The sequence below is a fragment of the Neofelis nebulosa genome, chromosome 4, assembly GCF_028018385.1.
Source record: "Neofelis nebulosa isolate mNeoNeb1 chromosome 4, mNeoNeb1.pri, whole genome shotgun sequence".
NCBI classification, from domain to species: domain Eukaryota; kingdom Metazoa; phylum Chordata; class Mammalia; order Carnivora; family Felidae; genus Neofelis; species Neofelis nebulosa.
The window spans coordinates 140494498-140514293 of NC_080785.1; the positions used below are offsets into that span (position 1 = coordinate 140494498).

At 40.8% G+C, this 19796-nt stretch overlaps 1 protein-coding gene across 4 annotated transcripts in view; it reads right to left on the bottom strand.

Moving 5' to 3' along the window:
* Positions 1-19796, bottom strand: part of PTPRG (protein tyrosine phosphatase receptor type G) — a 718534-nt gene that overhangs the window by 283214 nt on the left and 415524 nt on the right. For all 4 annotated transcript variants that reach the window (XM_058726333.1, XM_058726331.1, XM_058726330.1 and 1 more), the window contains one exon: positions 6315-6463. In XM_058726333.1, the coding sequence (XP_058582316.1) occupies positions 6315-6463 (149 nt within the window). The remainder of the gene's footprint in view (positions 1-6314; positions 6464-19796) is intronic.

Genomic DNA, 19796 nt, shown 5'->3' on the forward strand with positions numbered 1-19796 from the left:
ATAACCAGGGACAATCTCCTTGACACTTCCAATGTTCCGTGAGGAAGAGTGACAAGGAAAACAGGCACTGCCTTGAACACATCCACAAAGGACTCTCCAACGCACAAACCAACGTTTCAGAGAAACTGCACAATTCCGGGAATTTCAGTAAAGTACAAGGCAGGGTGAAAGAATCACCATGATGTGGCAAAACTTATTTTTCATAGAAGATGTCTCTGGGTGCCTGGGTGGCTCAGCTGGTTAAGTGTCTGACTCCTGACTTTGGCTCCAGTCACAATCTCATGGTTTGTGAGTTCGAGCCCTGCATCGGGCTCTGCGCCCACAGCACCGAAGCTGCTTGGGATTCTCTTCCCCTCTCTCTCTGCCTCTCCTCTGCTTGCTCTCTATCTCTCCCAAAATAAATAAAAATAAAAAATGAAAAAAAGAAAATGTCTCAATCTTCCTTTAATGATAGCTCTAATGACAGACGAAGCAAGATACTATCAGGTTCATAATGACCATTGTTTTATGAACAAGCCAAGGTGGTTTTATAATTGTTAAGATAAGAGAAATAAAAATCGCCATTAGTGTCTTCTGGAAAAACTTACTTGAATGGGACTCCATTTCTTACCAGGAATAGGGAATAAAGGAGGACAGGAGAAAATTTTAAACCTCATTTCCAAAAAAGGGGGAATTGTTACCAAATTGCTGAACTTAAACTGAGGAAGGAGTGGGACAGTGGGCTTATAAAAGTCTGGGGGAAAATGGAGTTAAATAAAGGTGAATACATTTCTCCAGTGGAAGACTCTTCAAATGTCTTTAATATGCTAATATTTAAAATACATCTTCAAGAAGGCATTTTGTGTATAAATTTATTTCCAGCAGAAAATAAGGGTTACATAAAGGAGTAGGAGCCAAAGTGAACATTTAGTCTGTGTTCTAGAAAGTCATACTACTGGGGCACCTGGGTGGCTCAGTTGGTTAAGTGCTGACTTTGGCTCAGGTCACGATCTCATGGTTCATGATTTCAAACCCCCGCGTTGGTCTCTTTGCTGACAGCTCAGCGCCTGGAGCCTGCTTTGGATCCTGTGTCTCCCTCTCTCTCTGCTCCCCCCCTCCCCCTGCTCATGCTCTGTCTTTCTCTCAAAAATAAAATAAACATTAAAAAAAAAAATCAGAAAATCACACTACTGAAGCCAGGGGCCAATATGAGAACTTAGCCTCTGGTGGACAGGCCCACATCTGACTCATGTAGCATCCTGCCATGTTTGCGTGAGTGTAGCGAGTGACAACGTGGCAGGCCTCTGTGTGGGTCACAAGTGCACGAGCTCACCTGGGTGAAGGAAGGCCGATGCGCATCACCTAGGACGTTAATCTGAGGGCCCAACAGAAAGAGAACCGTCTAACCAGAAAGTAACAGGAACGATGGAAGAACCGAGATCCATTTCACAAAATAAAAGGCAGAACATGAGCCTGACTCTAGGCAGGCAGATGGAAGCTGGGCAGACAGAGGGAAGACAAGAGAAGACCAAGGTAGAGCCCCCAGGCAGAATGTTAAAGGGGGAAAGAGATCACAGAGCAAGGTCAGCTTAAAACAAGCGACTTCTTGCTCCCTAAACAAAACTTAGCTCTAAGAATCTCGTTTACCAACACCAGATCGTTCCTACACACACTGGGCCCACCAAGGTGACAACGTGTCTGTGTCATGGCTGGAACTAACCCACACTCCTGGAAACATAAACCAGTGGTGCCATGCTATGGACCCAGTTTTTAAAACACAGGCCCGTAAGTTATCAGTGGTGATGAAATCTCAAAAGCTTGCAAGACCAAAGGTGTTTTGTTATTACAGTTATTTATGATTCGGGTGCAAAACCAATTTGGTGGTAAAACCCGAAGTGAAGAGATATGGAGCCATTTAGAATACTGAGATTTCATTCACCTCCATGCTCCAGAAAAATTAACGCATTCAAGGAGTAGAGTGGCAGACCCGACTAGGGTCCTCAGTAATATGTATAGCATGCGTACCCTAATACCTTTCCCGAAAAAAATCCTGAATTCTAAAACATCTGGCCTCAAGGGTTTCAGCTAAGGGACTGTAGACCTGTACCATATGGTAATGTGTACGTGGTGTGTATTAGGAAAAATGCCTTTTCTTCCATTCACTTGCCGAGATGCTCTAAGCAGTGCCGAAATGAACCAGCTGTGAGTTTCCTTGGAAAGGGCACACATAATCAGTTTGGATCATTGAAGCTTATTGAAGACTCCAACTCATAAAGTACCAATAAGTCTGAATCAACAACTCCTGCGATCTCTTATTGTAATAAACAAGATTTTAATTACCTTACACAACAAGTATGCAATGAACCTCCACTTTAATGGAGCTATCAGAGGTTTTATCTGGAGATTTCTCTTTGCATTAACTCCAACTTCAGCTATTAGTAGAAACACTGCATGATTCAATCCTATTAGTGTTACATGAACCTTTATTTAAGTTACCAATCACAGAACAGGGGATGAGAGTGTGCAAAGGGAAAGCGTAGGATAGGGTAGAAGCTGATATAGATAACTGTGGTTGCAGAGGTAACACAAAGTTGTGTAGCCATGGAAGAACTGGAACAGGACATACCACTGTTTTAATCACTGGAATGTTGTGAGCCTTTACACTTGAAGAATACTTAATCACATCTGCAAAATCCTTTTTGCCATATAAGGTAATATATATATTCTTAGGTTTCAGGGATTACTGAGGGGACATCTGGGGGGGGGGCACCATCCTGAATATTGAAACCCGCAATGATCTCTCTTTATTCCTTCAACTTACCAAGTATCTCCTGCCTCAGGCCTTTGCATGCCCCTGTTCTATGGGCTAGCTCCAATTTATCTCTTCTCTCTTAATTAATATCACTTAATAAATACCTCGTAGCTTAATAAATATCTGTCTAGAGGCCTTCCATAGCTCATGACAAAATATCCCTCTCCTTCAGAGACAATATCCCAACTGCTATCACACAGCTACTTATGTGACCGCTTGTTCAATTTCTGTGTCATTACCAGAGTGTAAGTACCTTAAGGGTAGGGGTCCCAACTTATCGGTTTACCTTTATAGCCCAGTGCTTATGTGACAGAAGGCACTCAAGTAAAGTTTGCTGCTAGGCAAAGAATAAAGCTGCATATATATAGGAGGTGAGGGCATGGGAGGATCCAAATTGGGTCTCACCTCCCAAGCATGGCATTGTAATCGGATTCCGACTTTGTTCCCTAACTTACACTGAGCTGTAATGATTGGTGGCTACTGAAGAGCTCTTATTTCGTTTTTACAAGGCCATTTATTTTTCTATTAGGATGTTTTCAAGTGTAGGAATTCCGAGACCAAGTCCAGGACTCCAGCCAGGACAACGTGGGGAGGTCTGACTTCTGGATGTGTAGGAAGCTGTTGTAGGTGACCTCAAGGCATTCCTGGAGGGGAGTGGGGGGGTGGGCAGCAAAACCTACAAAGTTGGGTTTGTTGCAACTGAGCCTCAGGGAGCAGGTCCCGATTCTTGCGGGCCACAGGCTTACAATTCAGCCTGCGGGGCTGGAGCACTGAGGCAGCTGCTGAAATAAATACCTGAGGTCGTGACTTAGATCCCAGCGGAGCCCAAAGGAACTGGGACCAGCAATGTTCTCACCGAACAGGCAAGGTACATTTCTCTCTAAAGTCCACAAGAGGATAGAAGGACTTCTCAGGCACAAAGTCCTCAATATTCAAATGTACTTACAATGATGCCACACAGGGAAAAGAAGGAAGGTCAGTTACAGCTAAACAGACCACTTTCTCTACTTCAAAGCCTCCTAACAGCCACATTTTGGGTGGCGTTATTCTTTGGGGGCTGTGCTATGAATGGGATGTTTAACAGCATCCCTGGCCTCTACTCACTAGATTCCAGTAGCATACCACTGGCCCTAACAGCGACAACCAAAAACGTCCCCTGACAATGCGTAATGTCCCCATGGGTGGGGAACGTGGTCTCTAGTTGAGAACCAATCCCACTGCAATCTTCAACCACATCTCTTCTCTGGCTCTGTATGCAAGGCAGATAAGCAATTTCCCCCATGCTGACAAATGACTACAGGATACATGACAATTATTTACTTTCATTTTAATTTCTTAGAAAACAATATAGTTATAGGGAACAAAATAAACCAAGTCCGAGATGTTCAAACTGTAAGAACATCAGAGAGCGTTCCTATTGATAAAGAGCTCAAATAAAGCAATTTAACGTTAAAATATTATAGACGTGTTTCAAGCAAAGGTGAGCAACTTTCCTTGCATATTTTAAGGTTAAATCCGATCCCATTACCTTTGACCTCTTGAAATTCAAGTTCCTCCAAATATACCCACTAAGTAATTTAACACGTTTATCACATTGAAAACAAAACAAAACAACAACAAAAACCAAAACACAAAACAAGCTACGAACCAGATGGACCTCAATGAGGAACCCAATTAATACAGGCAGCCTTACCATCTGACATTACTTGACAGAAATAAATTCACTTGATCTTAGCCAAAAGGCCGAGAAGCGATTGACAGAAATAAATTCAAACAACTTGGTGGAATAATAAATCTGTGCATTGTAGCTGCCATTTCTAATTAGCTTCTGAATTTCAGGGCACTCTTTGAGTAAAAGAAAACTGAAATATTCATTTAAAGTAGTAAGTTTGATAAAGTAGTACTAGTTTAATGCATCTAGTCCATGCATTTTTCCAAATCTGAATGGACCAGGAGGAAGAGCCAGGCCCAGAAGTTTCCAGTTCCTATCTCTAGAGCTCTTCTCTACCAAGGCAGCCACCAGAATAAGTTTTCAATCTTTCAAAGCACAGGTCTTTTGTCCCAACAACACTAGCTAAATAAATGACAACACAATTCTAAGACAAAGAGGTTTTAAAGAAAAACCAACTGAACACAAACCATCCGTTCAACTCACGCTGCGGTCAGCAAGAACAGAAGGGAAACCCCAAACTTTTAAAAGGACGCTGTAATTTTGCCTTTAGGAATCACGTTTTCCAAGTACAAATAAAGCTAAGATTTCTAAGAAATGATTCATTCAGTATAAAGGAGGAGGAGAGCCCATTAAGCAGAAACCCTACTCAGGAGTTCTTTAACACGTGTGACTAGCACAGGAAGCCCCACAGATAGAAGGGTCTTAATACCGAAAATGTGTCAGCTGAAAAAAACGGGAAGCATTTTCTCAGAATAGTTGTCTGGTTTCTCCAGAGATCACTGATAAGAGACACTTTTATATGCGAATATGAGCATCTTCGAAAAAAGAAATACTACTGCTTCTCTCAGTTTATAGGGATTCTTCACTTAAGCTTCAAGGATGCCTAAATGGCCCAGAAATGGGCTTGAGGAGCTAAGGTGAATGACGAAATCCTATAAACGATATGCAAATCTGTGTGTATATCCACGTACTTTCCCTGTATGGAAGGGGATCTCAAGTATTCATCTGATTATCAAAGTAGGTCATGACTTAATAGAAGGTGCCAAACACTAAGAATCCAGTCAGAGGCTTGAGCCCATTCAGTCTTTCCACAAACGTGTACAGCTTACCACATGGGGAGCCAAACAGCCACCAGACTTGATCATGATGAAAAGTAAAAATCAAGTTAGCAATAAAAGGGGTGAGCTGTCCCCACCCAACATTATTGAAGGAGTTTGGAGACTTGTTCCCTCCCGCCCTCCCCCAAAAGATACAAACCATTTACTGTAGGTACCCACACCTTTCTTCTGTCTAGCAGCATGAATCTTTGAGAAAACGGACACAGGAAAGGCAAAATGTCATCACTGATCCCAGCAATGCTATCTGCGAGTTACACCACCAATGGCCACAGTCTCTTTCTTGACAGCCGGCAGGAGCAAAGAAACCTTACAACAACTGCCCTACCGACAAAAGGTTCTGAGACTCCGCTTCATACATCAACTAACTTTTCTCTTTTCTAAAGGGTGAAAACAGTCCCCTGAGTTTCATAGAGAATTTCACCTTTAGAAAGTGGGACTTCAGAAACAGAGTAAAGACACCTGTGTCACAGGAAACAAATGGCTGAAAAATCTTCAGGGGGGGGGGTGTGTCTCCTCAAACCATGAGGCCCGGGACTTCCCCATGCTTCTCCAGTTAAACAAAGATGAGAAGCTTGTGGAGGGCTATACACGTGTCATGCTGCATTTAAAAGATTGCCAGAGACAAAGGTATGGAGGGTGCAAGTTTGATTTGCAAAGTCACTGGGGGTAAACCCAAAGCACCTCATTAACGTGAAGACCCAAAGCAGGGCTACACTTAACATCTTGTTCTCACCTCCACAGGAAAGCGCCTCCCATTGATGCTGTGTTCAGAACCTGCAGAGCCATTGCTATGGCCCCAGTGAAATTCCACCTTCTCGGCTTTGAATCTGCCAGGCAGGCCAGCACCACTGACAAAATAGTCGTCCTTTAGAAGGATGGCAACTGTATAAAACGGAAGGGAAGGGAAACAAAGTGAGTTTCAAAACAAAACTTGAATGACATCTTCCGCCGCTGCAAATAAAGTCCATGATTGCATGATGTGAATTATTTCCTCATGCTCCTGTTTGAAAAACAAGTCAAAAACACTAGTTTGAATAAATTAGCACAATCTAGCTGCAGAATGTTCTCAAGCACCAGTTCACTCTAAACCATGAAAATTCCCAGGGAATGATCTCAGAATTTCTTATGCATTTCATAGATAGAAAAAAAGAAAAGAAAAGAAAGAAAAAGAATGGAGACAGGAAGAGAGTAAGTCGCTCTGAATGAGAATTGTCTAAGTCTGCCTGACAACCCAAATTATCTGGAGAGTGAGATCTTTCTTTTCGTACGCCTGGATTCCTGGGGCTACCCTAAGGTTCAAGGTCTGGAATGAGATGGGAAAAACATATGAGAAGACAGATGTAAGAGGCACGACTCTTTAATTAGAAAATTTAGGCAAAGATATCGTTAAATAAAATTTGCAGCTTATTCCAATTTTAAGGCAATATCAGTGGGCACACAGCCAGAGTTAGGGTTATATTCATTGTATTTGATAACGGTGCACAGGAAAATGCTGGGAAAATTGTATTCATTAAGTCACTCAAATTATTGCAGATAACCATATTTAATTTGATGCTTCTTTTTATTCCATGTATAGAAAAATTTTACTTGGCCCATCCAAAAGAACACCTAAGAATTCCATAACATAGGGAAACTTAGTCAATTTAAACCCTAACTTTCCAACACATAGCCCTCTTCCTTGAAACACAGGAAGGAGAAATTGAGAGCAAAAACATTGGATTTATACTAGCGTAACAATTATTTTCCCCAAAGGAATGTAATATCCAAATGCATAACGGATTTTATTTTGTAAGTGATACATTCCTTTTTCTGTTTGTTTTGTAAAGTGAATTCGTTCATTCATTCAACAAACACTTATCGGGTGCTAAACACAGGTGAGACGCCAACCAATATACTTCATGGTTTGTGAACAGCCAAACTTGTAGAAGCCACAGAAAAGCTCTTGTATTCTCACTGTCTCTTCTTCCTAAAGTGATCCTAGTTCGAGCTTCAGAGAGAAATCCTGCATGAGAATTAGGTCTCCATAAAAGATAGGGACTAGACTAATGACCCATCTCTAAAAGAGTACAATTAGTTTCAGTATTTCTCTATATAAAGGAAGCATTAAAAGCAAGTAAAGGAAACCTTCGCATATAAATCCCTTTTTATTGCATTCAAAGGACAATTTTTCTCCAACTTCTGAAAAATATACAGTGAAATGTTCAATTAGTGGGACAGCGAATTAAAAGATGAAACAAAGTGAAAGCAAGTGTTTCTTGCGCTGATTAAACACGCTACAGCACTGGCTCACTTTGGTGTATGTTAGGCATGTTTTAGCAGGGGTTGGCAAACTTTCTCTGTGAAAGACAAGACAGTGAATATTTAAGGCTCTGTTGGCCCTCTGGTCCCTGTTGCAACAACCCAACCTAGTCCCTGTAGCCGGAGGCAGCCACACACGGTACGTAAATGAATGTGTAAAGCTATGTTCCAATAAAACTTTATCCAAACTAAAATGTGGATATAATTTTCACATGCCATGGAATCTCACTCTCCCCTTGATTGTTTTTCAATCCTTAAGAACACAGAAACTATCAGGGACTGTCATGTGGTGACCCCTAAAATTCAGTAAGAGGTTTTAGAAGATAAAATACATTAAACCAATCACATGCCTTTAGTTCTAAAGCCAAAATACATATGAATTAGCTCGGTATTGTCTTAAATACTGTTGATGACCCTCAGCCTGTTATCAATTCTATACCTACCACTTTGCATCCAAAGAATGAAGCCAAAGCACTTTGAGTGCATCTGTTACGATACACCCAGGGACTCAACAGCATATTATAAATATTTGATTTTACCTAAATCATTTATGTCTCTGTCAGGGGTCATTTTACTTGTTTTATATGAATAATTAAAAGCATAATTAGGGAACTGTACAATCTGAAACATTCATCTCATTTTTCATATTAGTGTATTCCTCACTAGAGCACACAGCATGCTACGTGCACGCACCCCTGCCCCAACTCTGAACGTGGCTTATAGTCAGTCGTGTTTACCTATAGAAGTGAGAAGTGACAACTTTCCCCAAACTACCACGTCACCATTTTCGGAATACCACTGATGACACAGAGCCGTTTCAAAACAAAATAAACCAAAAGTACTTACTACAAAACACACAATGTCTTCGGAGCCATGAGCTCAGAAGATGGACAGACCTAGGTTGGAATCCAGTTCTGACGCTTCACGGCAGCATGACCTTGGGCAAGTTACCTGACCCCTCTCCACCTCAGTTTCCACCACTGGTCAAATGTCAGTAACAGCGCCTACACAGCAAGGCTGTTTTGACGCCTGAAGGAGATCACACCTGGAAAGCCCTTAACAAAGCAGTGCCAGAAACCCAGGAAGGACACATGCACTGGAGACTACTGTCAAACTCCTTTGTAGAGATGTGGATGGAGCTAATGTAGAACACAGAGGGGTTCCCACACAGGTGCTAACTCTCCATTTTCAGACAGACTTCCATTTCAAAGCAATACTGGCTTCCCCACAAAATAAAAAGTGACCTAGGACAGGGACGACAGCAAGGGTAAGTGTGCTCCAAATACTTGAGAGAAGATCATAAGTGCTGAGTAGATGCTTTGAATTCATTACAACACAGAATAAAAAGGAATTTCCTTTTCTTGATTATTTCTATGCTTTGGTCACATCAAGGGGAAAAAAAGACCTCAGTTTAGTGCTGATATGCTCTCCACACTTCCCGGATATTCATTAATTTCCCCCTTGTACCCTAGAGTAAGTATTATGCTGAATTTAATAACTGTGGCAATTTTGATTTATTTTTATAGATCACAGACATACATGTTTACAGATGTCTATCCATGTCAGATGGCACTGGTCTTCCTGTTAAGGTGTTAGTAAAAAGATTTCCTTTATAGTCAGTTCACTTAACTAAAATAGAGTCAATCAAAAGAAAAATAGTAAGTAGATTATACTATATAGAAAAAAGGAAAGAAAGAAAGAGAAAGAAAGAAAGAAAGAAAGAAAGAAAGAAAGAAAGAAAGAAAGAAAGAAAGAAAGAAAAAGAAATTTTAAATTCTAAAACAATAGCAGTAAGTTGAATCTGGATAAGGGGACAATTAGGAAGGTAGAAAATAACAGCTAAAGAATGGAGACTTCTAGGATAGGAGGGGTAAATGGGAAAGATATACAGGAGTGGACTTTCTTTTTTTTTTTAAGTTTATTTGTGAGTGAGCACGTGCACACACACGCGTTCACACACACACATACACACACACACACACACACACGCACGAGTGCGCACGAACCGGGAAGGGGCAGAGTGGGGGGGGGGGGGGGGGAGAGAATCCCAAGCAGGCTCCACGCTGTCAGCACAGAGCTCAATGCAGGGCTTGATCTCACAAACCATGAGACCATGACGTAAGCCAAAATCAAGAGTCGGATGTTCAACTGACACCCTGGGAGTAGACTTTCTAGAACAAGGCCCACTGGTTGTTGAACTGCTATCATGGACTGGGATGGAATCACAGCAGAATGTTTGAGACAGTGGAAGGAGCGAGCTGGGGCTTCAAATTTGGGGTTTCTTAACCTAGAGTCTATAGTCCACGGTAGTAGCCACCCATGGGCTTTGGGGTCTTGCACCCTCCTGACACAGGAAGTAAAATTCTGAGCGTGGGCACATACACGGAGCCAGACTCTGGAGCCAGGGGAGTCTGAATTGAAAAAGCATCATCTGTCACACTCCCAACTGTGGGAAAGGCATTGTACCTCTTGGTGCCCGGGTTCCCATTCTATAAAACTGGAATTCTACAACAGCAGCTTCATAGGCGTGTGAGGAGATGGCAGGAATGACAGATGAAGAATGTTCAGAACAGTAATTCCTGTATGACATGAGAGCATAAAGACAGCATGGTAGAACCGTACAAGTGTTGTTTATAAAGGTTATTATCGTAGGGAGAGGAGCCACAGCTTTTACAGACTCCCCCTGTGTCTGAGGCTCCCCAAAGTGTAACAACATCCCAGATCGTCCACAAGGAGTGGGGACAGGGAAGTTACACCACGGGTAAGGGATTCATTTTCTCCCGAGCTTGAAGGAATAACCGAGTACCTGGCATTCACAGCACTGTTTGCAGGACATCCACGCACTGTGTATAAATAAAGCTCAACATGTCTATATAATGCTGGGCTAAAGCAAATGTTCGCACCAAAATCTGAGTAAACAGCAGTAGGCGCCAAAAGTTAAATAAATAAAAATGGATGGGAGGGAAGCTAGCTGTTTGCTATCTTACCTCCACTACCTCCAAGCAATTGTTTAACACCATAAAATGAGAAAAGACTTCCAGGATTGGATCTTAATGGTGGGACCCCCCAGACCGCCCACAATACAGGTGTCCATTAGGGGATGCTTTGGCCCTTGGTAAAAGGGAAATGTTGTGGGGCACCTGGATAGCTCAGTAGGTTAAGTGGCAGGCTGTTGATTTCGGCTCAGGTCATGATCTCACGGTTCGTGGGTTCGAGCCCCGCACTGGGCTCCTGACGGTGAGGACCCTCCTTGGGATTCTTGCTCTGCCTCTCTCTCGGCCCCTCCCCTGCTCATGCGCTCTCTCAAACTAAATAAATAAACTCTAAAACTAACAAACAAAAAAGGGAAATGTTCTGGTCTGCAAGTGAAGAAACATGACCTCTAGTTTTAGAGTTCTAACTTCTCTGTAGGCACTAGCATTTATTTCTTCAAATATTTATCAAGTTATTATCAGGGAAGAAAAGGTAAGTAAATCAGACCTAGCTCTTGCCTCCATGGACGGTACATTTGGTGGAAAGGCAGGTCCTGGCAACTGAAATAACAGCAGAAGCAACCTAGCAAGTGGGACAAGTGGTAACAGATGAGAAGCCAACCCCAGAGAGGAGAAGGGGAGTGGGTATCTTCAAAGACTGATGAAATGACCTGAGCACAGACTTAAAGGAGCAAACTTGGGAAGTGCTGACGAGAGGAGAACACATCAAGGGAAAAGAAGCACATGCAAAGGCCCTGTGGTAATGGGAGTAAGTAAGAGGAAGCCAGGGTGGTTGGTGTCCAGAGAGCAGGGTGTGACACAGAGGCTAGGGAATGAGTCAGGGACAGTGAGCAGTCTGTTTTTACCCTCAGGAGAAATGGAAACTCCTTGATATGCTGAGAGAGAGACCAAGAAAGAAAGAGGGGGAGACAGAAAGACAGACACTATCAGATTTGGGAAATAAAACTATTCTGGCTACAAAGGAAGAAGGCCTGGGAAGGAAGCAACACTAGTTGGTAGGAACAAAAGTTGGGAGGTTACTGCACTCATCTGCTAAAGACAGACGGGACATGTTAGGTCGGTACAGTCTCAGACATCCAAGAGCTGTCAAGTCATGAGATTATCCTGGGTCTCAGTTAACTCACTGCTAAACTGAGCTAGATGAACAAAGTAGATCAGTTGACCATTTACTCATACAAGATATGACAGATGTCAATGTAGCACAGAGTCCTGTGCCCTACAAAATAAAGGCGGGCTTCAAAAATGACCCTCAAGGGGCGCCTGGGTGGCGCAGTCGGTTAAGCGTCCGACTTCAGCCAGGTCACGATCTCGCGGTCCGTGAGTTCGAGCCCCGCATCGGGCTCTGGGCTGATGGCTCGGAGCCTGGAGCCTGTTTCCGATTCTGTGTCTCCCTCTCTCTCTGCCCCTCCCCCGTTCATGCTCTGTCTCTCTCTGTCCCAAAAATAAATAAAAAAACGTTGAAAAAAAAAAAAATTAAAAAAAAAAAAAAAAACAAAAATGACCCTCAAAATTCAAAATTTACTCAAGTCTATCTGTGTAAAACAGCACTGGTCTTCCCACCAGGTAATTGGTGTGTAATTGGCTTCTGTCTTTCCCAAAACTAGTTTCTACCACCATGGCACAGGGGCTGGGACTGTGGGATTCAGAGAAAAGAAATGGAGCAGAGCGGATGTGACACAGAACTTGTAGTGTACCAAAGACAGACCCAGTGAAATCGCTCTGACTTGAATTCCAGAGTTCAGGCAAGACGGAATAGTAACAGGATGCAAGAACCCAAGAATTTGGACCGCTAAAATAGGAAAAATTTTATTTTTTTTAATTTATTAAGTCTTTATTTTAATTCCGGTTAGTTAATGCACAGTTGTATTAGTTCCAGGTGTACAATATAGTGATTCGACACTTCCATATATTACTTACTATTCACCAGGATACGTGTGCTTTTAATCCCCATCACCTATTTCACCCATACCTCTCACCCACCTCTTCTATGGTAACCATCAGTGTGTTCTCTATAGTTAAGAGTCCATTTTTTTGTTTTGTCCCTTTGTTTCTTTGTTCACCTGTTTTGTTTCTAAGATTCCACATGAGTGAGATCACATGGATTGGTCTTTCTCTGACTTATTTCACTCAGCATTATACTCACTAGCTCTATCTGTGTTGTTGCAAATGACAAGACTGCATTCTTTTTTATGGCTGAGTAATAGTCTGTTGTGCACACACACACACACACACACACACACACAACACCTCTTTTTTATGCAATCATCTTTCGATGGACGTTTGGGCGGCTTCCATACTTTGGCTATTGTAATCTATCTACTTTGCTTAACTTAACAACCTTTTCTTGAATCCACCTAGGCCAGGCACTGTGGCATATCCAGACAAATAAGAAAGAATGTGGGCAAAGAAAAAACTACACAGTGAACACATATAAAGTGGGAAAATGGAAGTAAAAGCATGGTGATAAATGCTTTTCCTATCTGTCCTTGGTGTGGGAGGAAAGAAAAAGTAGAGAAACACCAAAAAGCCATTCCAATAGTTCAAATTCATAGGAGAACGTGGCTTATTAACATACATCAGAAGCACCGTCTAACTCTTAAATTCTGATCATTTAGCTTGAAGCTAACACTAGGAACAGCAAGATTATCTTGAAATGTTCTTGATGAATGCATTATCTATTCATTCGACAAAAATGAAAGAAAGGGAAATAACTTTAGATGAAATCAAATGAGAACTGGCACAATAGACAGTTATGGCTCCTCAGGAAGAAAAAGAGAGATGCTATCTGTCTTGCAAAGGTATTTTAGACAACTTTTGAGAAGTGGGCTACATACAACCAACTTGCTTTATTGATTATGCTGGATTGGATATATAGCCCTCTCAGGGGGCTAAGACTCATAAGAACATTAAAACTGTTTTATGGGAAAGTTACTGTCTGTACATAATAGGCTGCTTTAAATATTAACTTTCTATATTCATATTTTAATATCCAAAAGACAGTCTATTTTACAGGTAAGTGACCTGTAAATTTCCATCACAAAAAAATAAATTCTCTCTCCTGAATTTATTTTGTGGAAGAACTAAATTCAAAAAAAGACTTCTGGGGAATAAAAAAAAAAAAACATGTGTTGGTTAAAAATTAATGATGAAGGAAAAAGACATTTTTTCTTCATCTAGGTATTCAAGGTATGTATAAAATGAACAAGTAAAACAAAGAAAGACCATGTGGCTTATGGGGGGGCTTTTCTTTCATGAAGCTTATAATTTTTCTGATAATTATAGATTCACGTACAGTTGTAAGAAATAATACAGTGGTCCTGTGTCCCCTTTGTCCAGTTCCCCAAAATGGTAACAGCTTGCAAAACTGTAGTAAAATGACATCCATGTTTTTGTCTTTTATTTTGTAATTTTTATTATTTAAAAAAAAAATTTTAATGTTTATTTATTTTTGAGAAAGAAAGAGAGACAGGGCACAAGCAGGGAAAGGGAAGAGAGAGAGAGAGAGAGAGACACAGAATCCGAAGCAGGCTCCACACTCGGAGCTGTCAGCACAGAGTCTGACACAGGGCTCAAACCCACGAACTGTGAGATCATGACCTGAGCCGAAGTTGGAGGCTTAACCGACTGAGCCACCCTGGTGCCCCTGTTTTTTATTTTTAACAATTTTTTTGGAATGCCAGTAATTCACTCAGAAGCAAATGTTGCAGTTTAATAATAAAAAACAACTGTAGAGAAGCGTCCCATTTTCCCCGTTACATTAGCAAGTACATAGAAGAACAAATGATTTACTTCAAACTACAAGTTATTACACCCATGAACATACATCCATAAAACTTGTTGAGGCTTTTAAAAAATATTTAAGTCCAGGGCTCACTTTTGGAGAAGGTTGCAACAGGGGTCAGGACCTGGGCATTTTTAAAGCTCCTTAGGGAGTTTAGATGTTTCCTTCTGGTTGACTCTCTAATTTTAGGTTTACTAGGGAATTTTAGGTTTTCTAGGCCATGGTTTGGGGGTATGGGGAGCTTTTCTTACAGATTTACTAGGAGTAGTGAAGATCTTGGCCTCTCATTTTTGAGAGTCCTTTTTCCCCAATGAAGAATGTCATTGTTTCTCTACTTTTTCTTTGATTCTCGGCTTCTTCCCTGGGCCTTTTACCTGGGGTCTTGGGCTCTGCAGGTTTCAGGTCACCAAACAGGGAAGGCCTTTCTCTTCTTCCCGTGAGCTCTTCTGGAACCAGAAGTGAATTTGGGAGACTTTCCTATGGCATGTTTTATATGTATGCTTTCTTTCCTGGAGTTTTGGTACCAGCAGAAGGATTTAATGTTCAGGTGTTTCTGGTACTTTGTACTTATACTCTGCTGACCACTTTCTTCTCACACTCTGGATTCTCTTCCTTTTTGGGGTCCAGATCCCTTTGCTGGAATACCACTAGCTGTAGGTCCACTTCCTCTTTAGTTAGGGCTGATGATATGTGTGTTTTCGAAAACTGATGTTATCTGGGGTACCTATCAGTACTATTCACAGTGGATACTGTCAATACTCGCCCTTAATTTAGACGCACGGCACCCTGCACAGTACGTATACTGCTTTTCAGTTGAATTTATAAGATTCATGCATGGGAGATAAAGCAACTGATCTTCATTTCTCCAAAATACTGGAAAATTTATGAACTCATCTGGCATTTTAACAACTACAGAATGAAAGAAGTTTCTAGGTTCGTGCTTATGAAAAACAAACAAAAAAAAGAAGACAAAGAAAAAAGAAAATCAATAACACAAGAAGATTTCTGCACCCCTGTTCCTAAACCACCATAAACTGAAACTTAAGAGAACAGAGAAACAATTCCATGTTCTTGTTAACATTGCCTAGACGTGGTTGTCACTTTTTAAAAACCAGCCGTATGGAATCATCTTAAGATTATTTGAAATATGGCCAATCGAGGATGATGTCATGAATTTTACAGTAGTAAGTACAGTGTGAGAAGTAATGGGGATTTATTTCTGCTTCTCAGAAAGGCATGCTTCTTCTAGACTCTCTGAGACAGATGTGCTCGTATTTGGATGGCTGCGCTCTAAATTCAGGCGCACGCACTCATGGATCTACAACAAGTTGTTGATGACTCTAGGAAGTCAGCACAGTGACAGAGATTGATAATCAGCTTCTGGAAGACCAAGGTCATGAATCAACGTGCATTGAGTGAACCCCACACTCATCTAAAACCTGTCATTGGTGATACGAAGCTGAAAGCTGTCACTGAAACGTGTTATCTTTGCAGAAGGCTGTCAAACGTTGCGAGTCAAGTAGAAAACCGTATCAGAGAGCCCAGCGAATTGCCTTTGGCAGGTGTCCGGAATGTGGCACCGAGGTGGCACTCCACGCCAACAGCTGATAACACCTAGTATGGCAACGCTCCCGTCCACCACACTTGGATGGTCGGAAGAGTTAATATTCCCATCACGGTTCTCCAAAGGTTACTCATGCTTGAAATACAAAGCAGGACCACTGATAGAGAAATTCTGAATTGTAACAAAAAAGATATATTGTCTACATTGGAGGAGAGAAATGGGGGTGAAAAAGCATGTGTACAGATAACATTACCAGTCCCACATGTTTCCTGCGCAGCTATGCAAATGGATGACTCAGGTGCAGGAGAGGGTAGCCTACCTACTCTAAGGCAAGAAGGACCACCGATTATGAGAACATTATGAAAAAGAGCCCAAAGCCAGGAATCACTGTGCTGACAAGTGAGAAGCAATTTACGAACAAATGAGGCCAACCCCAAACCATCAGCCATGAATAATCTCAGACAAATGCTGATTTGGAGGAAGAAACTGAATCCTCCCAAAGTTGTACATACAGCCACTTAGGTTAAAAGAAAAGACAACTCTGGTTTCATTCTTATCGTGGGTCAAAAAGGGCTGACAGTGAAGTCATTTTAGCTTAGCACTAGGGCTCTGGCCAGCCAAGGCTCTTGAAAGGGATTACTAAGAGTGGTTTGTAGTGATATCCTTGGTTACAAAGGGATCATTTCAAAAAGAAGGAAGAAAGAGAGAGAGAGAGAGCGTTTGTTTTAATCGTTGAAAGTTATAAGAGTTCAAAAATAAGATATGAAAAATATATTTAGTACCAGTAGAATCCCAGGTAGCATGAGGTAGAGATGTAATATAATAGCCCTGTGTTTATTTTTCAGATCAGGCAGTGGGGCACAGCAAAGCGTTCTCTAATTCCATGGACAATCTAAAACCGATAATGGCACAATAGTGATTAAGAGGGAGATAGCTCCTTGCATTAGCAATGGTGAAAATAGAATGTTTCATATTCATAAATTTCAAATGACAAGTGAGGGTGATTGTGTTAAAATGAAGCAAGAAACCAGAGTTGCTGACCTGATATACAAAAGAACGAGAAAGTGTTCCTCTGTGCTCTAATACAATAGGAAATATTAACACAGCAAAAACCCAAGGAAGGTAAGAACTGTATTTCCATTTGTGCATTCGGCACAGAGCTGCCCAAGAGAACTTTCTGCAGTGATAGCACACACTCTATCTGTGTTGCCTCAGCATGGTAACTGCTGCCCATATGTGGCTACTAAGTATTTGAAATGTGGCTAGCACAATAGTACCCATGATCTTCAAATTCAAACTATGCTACAAAGCTATAGTAATCAAAACAGTATGAAACAGGCATACAGACAGACACATAGACCAATGACCAGAATCTAGAACCCAGAAATAAGTCCACACATATACAATATACGATCAACTAATATTTGACATGAGAGCCAAGAACACTCAAAGGGAATGGATCTCTTCAATAAATGGTGCTGGGGAAACTAAAGGTTCATATGCAAAAAAATGAAGGTGGGCTCCTACCTTACATCACTCACAAAAAGTAACCTGAAATGAAATAAAGACATAAATCTAAGACCTGAAACCATAAAATTTCGGGAAGAAAATATGAGGAGAAAGCTCCCAGACATTGGTCTTAGCGATCTAAGGGATGATTTTCTGGACCTAATACCAAAAGCACAAACCACAAAAGCAAAAATAAAGAAGTGACATCACATTGAACTAAAAAGCTTCTCTCTCCACGCAAAAGAAATAATTAAAAAAATGAAAAGGCAATCCAATGAATATGAAAAAAAATCCGCAAACTACACATGTGATAAAGATTTCCATACCCAAGATACATAATGAACTCATGTAACTCATTAATAGCAAACAACAACTACAATAGCAAAAAACAATAACCAAAACCCACTGAAAATAATCCAAAAAACCAAACAACAAAATAGCCCTGGTTAAAACTTGGCAAAAGACCATAAGCATTTTTCCAAAGATACACAAAGGGCCAAGAGGTATGTGGAAAGGGCTGAGCATCACTTATTATCAGGGAAATGCAAATCAAAACTACAATGAGATGTCACCTCACACTTGTTAGAATGCCTATTATCAAGACGACAAGAGATAAAAAGTATTGATGAGGATGCACAGAAAAGGGACCCCTTGTGCACTGTTGATGGGAAGGTAAATTGGTGCAGCTGCTATAGGAAAGAATATGGCAGTTCCTCAAAATACTAAAAATACAACTACCCAATGATCTAGCAATTCTACTTCTGGGTATGTATCTAAAGGAAATGAAATCATTATCTTGAAAATATATACGTACCCCCATGTTCATTGCAGCATTATTTACAATAGCCAAAACATGGAAACAACCTAAGTGTCCATCAATACATGAATGATTAAATAAAATGTTACACACACACACACACACACACACACACACATGCGTGTGCACACACAATGGAATACTATCCATAAAAAAGAATGAAATCCTGCCTTTTATGAGAATATGGATGGACCTCAAGGGCACTATACTCAGTCAAGTAAGTCAGAGGAAGACAAATACAGTATGTTCTCACTTATATATGGAATCTAAAAAAGCTGAACTTAGAGAAACAGTAGAATGGTGGTTGCCAGGGGCTGAAGATGTGGTAAATGGGAAGATGTGGTCAAAGGGTATAAATTTCCACTTTAAGAGAAGTCCTGGGGATGTATATCATGGTGACTAAGGTCAACAGTACTATATTGTGTATTTCACAGTTTCTAAGAAAGTATGTCTTAAATATTCTCACTGGAAAGAAGGAAGGAAGGAAGGAAGGAAGGAAGGAAGGAAGGAAGGAAGGAAGGAAGGAAAGAAGGAAAGAAGGAAAGAAGGAAAGAAGGAAAGAAGGAAAGGAGGAAAGAAGGAAAGGAGGAAAGAGAGAAGGAGGGAAGGAGAGTAGGAAAGAAAAAAGGAAGGAAGGGAGGGAGGGAAGAAGGGTGGGACAAAGGAAGGAGGGAGGGAGGGAAGGAAAGAAGGAACAATGTGAGGTGATAGGAATATTAATGAACCTAATTACAGTAATCACCTGGCAATATATGTATGTATCAAATCATCACATTGTATATATTAAACTTATATAATGTAATAAGTCAATTACTTCTCAATAAAGCTGGAAAAATAAAAGTAAAAAAATAAATAATAAAATAAAAAATAAGTCAAAAAATAAACAATAAATACAATAAATGAAAGTCAAAAATAAATAAAATTCTCCCCACAAAAAACCCCACAAAGATCTGAATATGTATCCTCTACTTTCAAACACTGAACATGGACAACCTAATGAACTCAGGGGAAAAAAAAAAGATATGTGGCTATTACAACAGAGGGAGTGAACTTTAATCTTATTTGCTTTTAATTAATAGTTAAATTTAAAAAGCCACATGTGGCTAGTGGCCATCATCACGGATAGAGCAGATTTCTGAAAGTCCATTCTACACACTTTACAAATGTTGATTCACTTAATCCTTATGACTTTATGAGGTTGACAGTATTTTATTACGTACCTTTATTATACTTCTAAAATCTGAGGCACAGAG